The sequence below is a fragment of the Scylla paramamosain genome, unplaced genomic scaffold (genome assembly GCF_035594125.1).
Source record: "Scylla paramamosain isolate STU-SP2022 unplaced genomic scaffold, ASM3559412v1 Contig3, whole genome shotgun sequence".
Lineage (NCBI taxonomy): Eukaryota > Metazoa > Arthropoda > Malacostraca > Decapoda > Portunidae > Scylla > Scylla paramamosain.
The window spans coordinates 687501-697706 of NW_026973668.1; the positions used below are offsets into that span (position 1 = coordinate 687501).

Below are 10206 nucleotides of genomic sequence, written 5' to 3' on the forward strand. Positions count from 1 at the left end.
TAATCTATCACTTTCTTCTTCTTCTTCATCATCCTCTCCCTCTTCCTCTTCCTCCTCTTCCCTTCCTTCTTCAACAACAACAACAACAATAACTCTAATTGCAGGAAGTCGTTATGCCCACTGCTGTTAACTACTGGGAGGCCGCTCTGATGGTTAGGAAGACAGAAAATGTAATTAGACTGAACAGGTAAGGGGGGCTGAAAGGGGGGCTGTGGGGGTCCTGAAGGGGGTTGTGGGGGTCCTGAAGGGGGGCCTGAAGGGAGGTGAGAAGAGAAAAGATTGAGAAAAGATTGAAATATTTGGTTTTAGAGAGTAGTTGGGGCTTGTGGGAGGCTGTGGAGGGGTCTGGGGGCTGTGGGGGGCTGGAGGAGGGGCTGTGGGGGGCTGTGGAGGGCTGTGGGGGTCCTGAAGGGAGATGAGAAGAGAAAAGATTGAGAAAAGATTGAAATATTTGGTTTTGGAGAGTGGTTGGGGCTTGTGGGAGGCTGTGGAGGGGTCTGTGGGGCTGTGGGGGGCTGGAGGAGGGGCTGTGGGGGCTGTGGAGGGCTGTGGGGGTCCTGAAGGGGGGCTGAAGGGAGGTGAGAAGGCAAAAGATTGAGAAAAGATTGAAATATTTGGTTTTAGAGAGTAGTTGGGGGCTTGTGGGAGGCTGTGGAGGGGTCTGGGGGCTGTGGGGGGCTGGAGGAGGGGCTGTGGGGGCTGTGGAGGGCTGTGGGGGTCCTGGAGGGGGGCTGAAGGGAGGTGAGAAGGCAAAAGATTGAGAAAAGATTGAAATATTTGGTTTTAGAGAGTGGTTGGGGCTTGTGGGAGGCTGTGGAGGGGTCTGGGGGCTGTGGGGGCTGTGGAGGGCTGTGGGGGTCCTGAAGGGAGATGAGAAGAGAAAAGATTGAGAAAAGATTGAAATATTTGGTTTTGGAGAGTGGTTGGGGCTTGTGGGAGGCTGTGGAGGGGTCTGTGGGCTGTGGGGGGCTGGAGGAGGGGCTGTGTGGGGCTGTGGAGGGCTGTGGGGGTCCTGGAGGGGGGCTGAAGGGAGGTGAGAAGGGAAAAGATTGAGGGAACATTTAAATATTTCATTAGAGAGGCTGTGAAACGTTTGTGGCGACCTTTGGGGGTTGTGAGACTTGGAGGGGGGTTGTGGGGGCTACAGGGGGTGTGAGAGGGGGTTGTGGGGGCTACAGGGGGTGTGAGAGGGGGTAGAGGGGGCTGGGGGGCAGGGAATCTAACCTAACCTAACCTAACGTAATCCAATGTAATTTTTTTTTCAGACGCTGTGAGAAAAATCAGGTGTTTTTGTTGAAAGGGGAGCCACATCCGTATTGCAAGAGCAGGTGTGAGGATGTGACCATGTGTGGAGAGGTGCAGGTCCCCGAGGAACACCTGCATGTACGTATGTGTGTCTGCAGGTGTGTGTGAGGAGAGAGAGAGAGGTGAAAGAGGAGGAAATGCTGTTTTTTGTGTTTTTTTGGCGTTTTTTGAGTGTTACGTTTGTGTGTGTGTGTTATCCAGGTGTGTGTGTGTGTGTGTGTGTTTCTGCTGCTCCGAATTGCCTTTTACGCACCTGTGGCCTCCTTAAACACGCTTGTTAGGTGTGTTTTGGGGTAGTTTGGGCTATTTTGTGTGTTTTTGGGCTGTTTTCTTGGGGTGTTTAAATTTTTGGGGTGTTTTTGAGTGTTCTTGGGGTATTTTTGTGTGTATGTGTGTGTGTAGCTGCCAGTACCACTTTTAACACACCCGCCATCCCTTAAACAGGCTTGTCAGGTGTGCTTTGAAGTAATTTGGAGTGTTTTTTTGTGTGTTTTGGGCAACTTTTTGCGTTTTGGGCTATTTTGTGTGCTTTTGAGCTATTTTGTGTGTTTTTGGGCTATTTTGTGTGTTTTTTGGGCTGTTTCTGTGTGTATGCATGTGTCCAACTGCCTCTACCACCCCTAACACACCCGTCACCCTGCAGGCGTGTCGGGTGTGCAATACGCTGGGGGACAACTGCAGGGTGGTGGCCCGGGAGGTGGGGGACGGGATACCAAACGCAGATTTTGTCTTCTATATCTCTGCGCTGGAGACTGAGAGGTGCCGCAGGGGTCACACTGTGGCCTACGCTGCTCACTGTCAACAGGAGGCCGCGCTGGACAGGTAGTAGTAGTAGTAGTAGTAGTAGTAGTAGTAGTAGTAGTAGTAGTAGTGGTTTTAATAGTATTTGGGTTTCAAGGGTGGTTTGGGCTGTTTTTTGTGATTTTGGGCTAGTTTTGGGGTGTTTTTGAGTGTTTTTTTGGTGTTTTTTGGGTATTTTGGGATATTTCCTGGTGTTTTTGGCTGTTTTTGGGTGTTTTGCAGTGTCTAACCTAACCTAACCTGACAGAATACCCAAAAAAAACACACTTTCATGCAAAAAACACACAAAATAACGCCAAAAACACTCAAAAAACACCGTTAATCACCCAAAAACACCCTAGAAACCTAACCAAACCTAACCTAACCTGCCCCACCCCACAGACCCATCGCAGGACACGCCAACCTGTGCCCGGCAGCCATCAGCACCAAGGCACAGGAGCTGGAGACGCTGATATCCACAGTTAAACATGAAATCCTTCACGCCCTGGGGTTCTCCATCTCTCTGTACGCCTTCTACAGGGACGACCAGGGCCGCCCCCTCACCAACCGGACAGAGAACGGCAAGCCGGCGCTGAACGAGGCGTGAGTGCTCGTTAGAGGGTCGTTTGGGGGTGTGTGGATGTTTTAAAGGGTTTTTTTCGGTGTTTTTGGGTGTTTTTTGTGTTTTTGGGTGTGTTTTTGGGTGTTTAAGGGTGTTTTGGGGTGTTTAAGGGTGTTTTGGGGTGTTTTTGGTGTGTTTTTGGGGTGTATTTTGGGGGTTTAAGGGTGTTTTTGGGATGTTTTTGGGGTGTTTTGGGGTGTTTAAGGGTGTTTTTGGGGTGTTTTTGGGTGTAATTTGGGGGTTTAAGGGTGTTTTGGGATGTTTTTGGGGTGTTTTGGGTGTTTTTGGTGTGTTTTTGGGTGTATTTTGGGGGGTTTAAGAGTGTTTTGGGGTGTTTAAGGGTGTTTTGGGGTGTTTAAGGGTGTTTTGGGATGTTTTTGGTGTGTTTTTGGGTGTATTTTGGGGGTTTAAGGGTGTTTTGGGTGTTTTTGGTGTGTTTTTGGGTGGATTTTGTGGTGCCTAAGGATGTTTTGGGGTGTTTAAGGGTGTTTTGGGATTTTAAGAGTGTTTTTTGGGGGAGTTTTAGGGTATTTTGTGTTTTTTGTGTGTTTAGGATAGTTTGGGGTGTTTTTTTTGGGTGTTTTGTTGTGTTTTTAAGTCTGTATGTGTGTGTGTTTGTGTGTTTTAAATGTTCAATTGTTCCTAACTCCTTAACAACCCTGTAAACAACTTAACAACCCTTCTAACAACCAAACGACCTTTCTAACTACCAAACGACACCCCCACAGGCTGCAGGCGAGGCAGTGGAGCGACCGGGTCATCCAGAGGGTCGTTCGGGTCGACTGGCAAGTGAGGGATGGCAGAAGTGTTAAGGAAATGAACATGGTCGTTACACCGCGGGTCAGGGAAGAGGTCAGTGAGAGAGAGAGAGAGAGAGAGAGAGAGAGAGAGAGAGAGAGAGAGAGAGAGAGAGAGAGAGAGAGAGATTTTTTCTAATATTTTGTTGTTATTTGATTTGTTTTGGTAATGTATTTGTGTGTTTTTGGGGTGTTTTGAGTGTGTTTTGGGGTGTTTAGAATGTTTTGGGGTGTTTTGAGTGTGGTTTTGGGGTGTTTTGAGGGTGTTTTGAGTGTGTTTGGGGGTGTTTTGGGGTGTTTTGAGTGTGTTTTGGGGTGTTTTGAGTGTTTTGGGGTGTTTTGAGTGTTTTGGGGTGTTTTGGGATATTTTGGGGTGTTTTGAGTGTGTTTTGGGGTGTTTTGAGTGTGGTTTTGAGTGTTTTGGGGTGTTTTGAGTGTGTTTTGAGTGTGTTTTGGGGTATATTGAGTGTGGTTTTGGGATGTTTTGAGTGTGTTTTGGGGGGTGTTTTGAGTGTTTTGGGGTGTTTTGAGTGTTTTGGGGTGTTTTGGGATATTTTGGGGTGTTTTGAGTGTGTTTTGGGGTGTTTTGAGTGTGTTTTGAGTGTGTTATGGGGTGTGTTGGGGGTGTTTTGGGGTATTTTGGGGGTGGTTTTGAGTGTGTTTTGGGGTGTTTTGAGTGTTTTGGGGTGTTTTGAGTGTTTTGGGGTGTGTTGGGGTGTTTTGAGTGTGTTTTGGGGTGTTTTGAGTGTTTTGGGGTGTTTTGAGTGTTTTGGGGTGTTTTGAGTGTGTTTTGGGGTGTTTTGAGTGTGTTTTTGAGTGTGTTAACCCACCTTAACCTAACAGAACATCAAAAAAACATTGAAAAACCTTGAAAAAACACCCCAAAGACACACTCATTCACCCCAAAACACAGAATTTCACCCCAAAACACTCAAAAAACCTGACCTGACCTGACCTGACCTTCCACAGGTTCGTCGCCACTTTGACTGCCCTGAGCTGGAGGGGGCCGAGCTAGAAGACCAAGGGCATGAGGGTACAGCCCTGACTCACTGGGAGAAGAGAGTGTTTGAGGTCAGTACATGAAAAAAAAGCATTAGAGACAAGAAAAATCATCTATATGTCTTAAATGTACACTAGGCTAATAAAAACACACTTAAAACACACCAAAACACATTCAAAACACATTCAAAACACCCCCAAAAGACCCCAAAACACATTAAAAACACATTCAAAACACCCCTAAATACCCCAAACACATTCAAAACACCCCAAAACACATTCAAAATACCCCAAAACACCTCAAACACAGTCAAAACACCCCAAAATACACCAAAACACATTCCAAACACCCTCAAAACACATTCAAAACACATTCAAAACACCCCAAAAGACCCCAAACACAATCAAAAACACCCCAAAATACCCCAAAACACATTCAAAACACCCCAAAACACCTCAAACACATTCAAAACACCCTAAAACACCCCTAAATTCAAAACACATTCAAAACACCCCAAAATACCCCAAAACACATTCAAAACACCCCAAAACACCTCAAACACATTCAAAACACCCCAAAACACCCCTAAATACCCCAAAACACATTCAAAACACCCCAAAATACCCCAAAACACATTCAAAACACCCCAAAACATCCCAAAACACATTCAAAATATTCAAAACACACCAAAACACCCCAAAACACATTCAAAACACTTTCAAAACACCTCAAAACACCCCAAAATACCCCAAACACATTCAAAACACCTTAAACACATTTAGAACACCCCAAAACACTTTCAAAACACCCCAAAATATACCAAAACACATTCAAAACTCTCAAAACACACAAAAACACCCAAAACACATCAAAACTCACTCAAAACACCACAAAACACACCTAAACACACTCAAAACACCCCAGAATACACAAGCACCGCAAAAACCACACAAAACACCCAAAAAAAACACAAAAAAACACATTTATTTAACAAACCAACCCAAAAAACACCCAAGAAATAGCCCAAACATCCAAAAACAGCCAAAAAAAACAGCCCAAAAACACACAAAATGACCCTAAACGACTCTTAACGACAGAACGAGGCGATGACGGGCACCCACACGCAGAACCCAGCCTACTCCCGCATCACCCTGGCATTAATGGAGGACACAGGCTGGTACAGAGCTAATTATCACCTTGCCCAGCCCTTGAAGTGGGGTCATCATTTGGGCTGTACGTTTGCAATGAGGAGCTGCAAGGAGTATATGGAGGAACAGACAAGAAGGTGGGGGTTTGGGGGGTGTTTTGGGGGGTGGGAGGGGTAATAGGGGGAGTGTGGGAGGGAGTGGGAGGGGGGTAACAGGGTTTGGGAGAGGAAAAGAGTGGGTTTATGGGGGTAGAAAGGGTGTTTTGGGCTGTTTTTTTGGGCTGTTTTTGGGGTTTTTGGGGTGTTTTTTGGGTTTTTTTTTGGTGTTTTTTTTGGTGTTTTGGGGTGTTTTGCTGTGTTTTGGGTGTGTTTTGGGTGTTTTGTGTGTGTTTTGGAGTGTTTTGAGTGTGTTTATGGGGTGTTTTTGAGTATGTTTTGGGTGTGTTTTGGGTGTGTTTTGGGTGTTTTGTGTGTGTTTTGGAGTGTTTTGCTGTGTTTTGGGGAGTTAATGGGGTGTTTTGGGGTGTTTTAATTATGTTGTGGGTATTTTGAGTGTGTTTTGGTGTGGTTTTGAGAGTGTGTTGGTGTGTTTGAGGATCTTTGGGGGTGTTTTTGGTGTGTTTTTGAGTGTATTTTGGGCTGTTTTGGGATGTTTTGGGATATTTTGAGTGTTTTTTTTGAGTACAAACACAACAATTTACTATATATATCTTACTGTAATCCCATTTAAACCAACGCAGCCACATTTAAACCCCTTAAACCCTAATTAAAACCCCAATTGAACCCAACCTAACATGGGCGCATCCAACAGAGGGAAGAGTATTCATCCGTTTTGTGACAAAGTGAAGAGGGACCCGCTGGAGACTGACTGTACTGAAGATAGGAGCTCTGTGGCCCTCTGTAACCTCGTAGAACACAAGAATCTACTTCCTAGGCACTATCAGGTGTGTACTGGGTGTTTGGCAGGTGGTGGAACAGGTGTGGAGGAGGTGCGGGGAAGTTTAGACCGAATAATTCTGGTTTTTCAGCTTGTTTCTTTTAATTTTCCTATGTTTTTCTGGTGCTTTTAATGTTTTTTAAGGGTTTGGCAGGTGTGTGCAGGTGTGGGCAGGTGTGGGCAGGTGTGTGCAGGTGTGGAATAAGTAAATTGTGTTGTTTAAAGTGTTTTTCTTGTTGTTTTTCAATCTTAATTTGTTTTCTTTCATTTTACAAGCTTTCCCAGTCTCTCCCAGTGCCTCCCAGTCTCTCCCAGTGCATCCCAGCCTCTCCCAGTCCCTCCCAGCCTCTCCCAGTGCATCCCAGCCTCTCCCAGTGCACCCCAGCCTCTCCCAGTGCATCCCAGCCTCTCCCAGTGCATCCCAGCCTCTCCCATTGCATCCCAGCCTCTCCCAGTGCATCCCAGCCTCTCCCAGTCCCTCCCAGCCTCTCCCAGTGCCTCCCAGCCTCTCCCAGTGCATCCCAGCCTCTCCAAGTGCATCCCAGCCTGTCCCAGTGCATCCCAGCCTCTCCCAGTGCATCCCAGCCTCTCCCAGTCCCTCCCAGCCTCTCCCAGTGCATCCCAGCCTCTCCCAGTGCATCCCAGCCTCTCCCAGTGCATCCCAGCCTGTCCCAGTGCATCCCAGCCTCTCCCAGTCCCTCCCAGCCTCTCCCAGTGCATCCCAGCCTCTCCCAGTGCCTCCCAGCCTCTCCCAGTGCATCCCAGCCTCTCCCAGTGCATCCCAGCCTCTCCCAGTGCCTCCCAGCCTCTCCCAGTGCATCCCAGCCTCTCCCAGTGCATCCCAGCCTCTCCCAGTGCATCCCAGCCTCTCCCAGTGCCTCCCAGCCTCTCCCATTGCATCCCAGCCTCTCCTAGTGCATCCCAGCCTCTCCCAGTCCCTCCCAGCCTCTCCCAGTGCATCCCAGCCTCTCCCAGTGCATCCCAGCCTCTCCCAGCCTGTCAATGACCCTCTTACTCTCTCTCCCGCAGAATTTTGGGTCCATTCCACACGTATCGTCAAGTCGCGTTGGTTTTCTATGGGGGTTCCGTGGCCCTCGCTGACTACTGCCCCTACATACAAGAATTTACGTGGAAGAACAATGATGTGGTTATTCGAGGGTCCCACTGCCAGTACAGCGAGAATAATCCAGGTGTGTGGGGGTGTGGGGGTGTGGGGAAGGTGTGGGTACGTGTGGAGTGGGTGTGGATACGTGTGGAGTGGGTGTAAGTGGGTTTTTTTTGCTGTTTGTGTATGTGTTCTGGTCTCTCTCTCTCTCTCAGCCCTTCCCAGTCTCTCCCAGTGCATCCCAGTCTCTCCCAGTGCATCCCAGTCTCTCCCAGTGCATCCCAGCCTCTCCCAGCTTCCTCCAGACCCTCCCAGCCTCTCACAGCTTCTCCCACGCTCTCCCACACAGATTCAGAGAAGAATTTTGCTCTAGAGGCGTACACGGAAGAGAGCAGGTGTTTCAATCAACAGAGAGAGTGGGTGGAGAGAACCTGCGGGCATCTACGTCAATGGCAACACTGGGGCTCCGGGTGTTACCAATACCTGTGTGTGGATGGCCGGCTGCATCTCACTATTGCCAACCACACGTATACATGCTATCACGCTGGGCAGGTGTGTTCTTTGGGGTTCTGGGGTGAAAGGGTGTTCGTTTGGGGGTGAAAAGGGGGTGAAAGGGTGTTTTTTTGGGGGTTCTGGGGTGAAAGTGTTCGTTTGCGGGGTGAAAAGGGGGTGAAAGGGTGTTTTTTTTGGGGGGTTCAGGGGTTCAAAGGTTTTTTTTTTGGGTTTATGTGTAGTTAATATCTAAAAAATGGATTGGTTAAGCTGTTTTGTAGTTTGGTGTCCCGTTAAAAATACGGATTTGTTTGCTTGTGTCTTTTAAAGGGTTTTTTTTTTGAATGGGGAGGTGTTTTTTAAGGTGTTTTTTAGGGGCAGAAAGTTTGTTTAAGGGTGTTTTCTTTGATTTTAACGTAGTACCCCCCTTACAAATCATCAATACATCCATTTTCTTTGATTTTAACGCAGTGTTCCTCCTTTCAAATCATTAATACATCAATTTTCTTTGATTTTAACGTAGTACCCCTTGCAAATCATCAATACATTCATTTTCTTTCATTTTAACGCAGTATTCCTCCTTTCAAATCATTAATACATCCATTTTCTTTGATTCTAACGCAGTGTTCCTCGTTTTAAATCATTAATACGTCCATTTTCCTTGATATTAATGCAAGTACCCCTTGCAAATCATCAATACATCCATTCTCCTTGATTTTAACGTAGTACCCCCTTGCAAATCATCAATACATCCATTCTCCTTGATTTTAACGTAGTATCCCCTAACAAATCATCATTACATCCCATTTTCCTTGATATTAATGCGGTACCCCCTTGCAGATTATCAATATATCTATTTTTCACAACGGTTGGCTTCACGAGGGAGCCGTGGTCTGCCCGCCTTGTAGTGAACTGTGTGAGGTACGTGTCAATCTCTCTCACAGCTTCTCACAACCTCTCCCACACACTCCCAGCCTCTCCCAGCCTCTTACTGCCTCTCCCACACACTCCCAGCCTCTCCCAACCTCTCTCAGTCTCTCCCAAACTCGCAAATATATTTTTGTTTACAGTTTTTATTAGTTTTAAAGCTACTTATGTCTCCCAGTCCTCTCCCAGTGCATCCCAGCCTCTCCCAGTCCTCTCCCAGTGCATCCCAGCCTCTCCCAGTCCTTCCCAGCCTCTCCCAGTGCATCCCAGCCTCTCCCAGTGCATCCTAGCCTCTCCCAGTGCATCCCAGCCTCTCCCAGTGCATCCTAGCCTCTCCCAGTGCATCCCAGCTTCTCCCAGTGCCTCCCAGCTTCTCACCACTCTCTCTCTCTCCCCCACAGGAACAGAACATGGTGTGCCGCAAGGGGCGTAACCCTCCCCAGTCTGCAGAGTATTACAGGGACGAGCTGGTGTGCAAGGGCGTGCCTCTCCCCCCCCTTAGTAACATCTCCCTCTCTCTCTCCCTTTTATTCTCCCTTTTATTATATTTCTTGCCGTCTTTTGTTTGACATTTATTTAATTAGTTTTTTTTATATATTTTTTTTTGTTTCGTTCGTTTTGTGTGTGCGTGTGTGTGTGTGTTTGTTTTGAATTGTAAGAATTTAACGATTTTTTTTTTTGGTCTCGCGGTCTCTCTCTCTCTCTCTCTCTCTCTCTCTCTCTCTCTCTCTCTCTCTCTCTCTCTCCTCTCTCTCTCTCTCTCTCTCTCTCTCTCTCTCTCTCTCTCTCTCTCTCTCTGATATAAATATTTACTAATTATCTTTCATTTCATCGCCATTATCATTATTATTATTATTATTATTTTATTTTATTATTATTATCATTATTATTATTATTGTTGTTGTCATTATCATCAGCTGGTTAGTGAGGGGATACGAGCTTAATATATTTATTTTTTAAGTAATTTTCCTGGTAAGTCATATAAAAAAAAGTGGAATTTATGTAAAAGAGAAAAAATATTGTAAATTATAATAGTTTTGTATATATTTGCAATCTTTCAATTTTTTTTCTTTTCGTTTTTTGTTTTATTTTTT

General features: G+C 46.4%; 1 protein-coding gene across 1 annotated transcript in view; it reads left to right on the forward strand.

The window, feature by feature from the left end:
* LOC135096362 (leishmanolysin-like peptidase) overlaps nucleotides 1–9854 on the forward strand; it is a 16316-nt gene extending 6462 nt beyond the window's left edge. Inside the window, 13 exon segments of the mRNA XM_063997826.1 lie at nucleotides 105–187; nucleotides 1266–1383; nucleotides 1949–2127; nucleotides 2488–2688; nucleotides 3436–3559; nucleotides 4474–4575; nucleotides 5602–5789; nucleotides 6463–6595; nucleotides 7618–7659; nucleotides 7661–7778; nucleotides 8043–8245; nucleotides 9026–9106; nucleotides 9514–9854. Coding sequence (XP_063853896.1) covers nucleotides 105–187; nucleotides 1266–1383; nucleotides 1949–2127; nucleotides 2488–2688; nucleotides 3436–3559; nucleotides 4474–4575; nucleotides 5602–5789; nucleotides 6463–6595; nucleotides 7618–7659; nucleotides 7661–7778; nucleotides 8043–8245; nucleotides 9026–9106; nucleotides 9514–9681 — 1740 coding nt within the window. The 3' untranslated portion in view covers nucleotides 9682–9854.
* The last annotated feature ends 352 nt before the right edge of the window (nucleotides 9855–10206 follow it).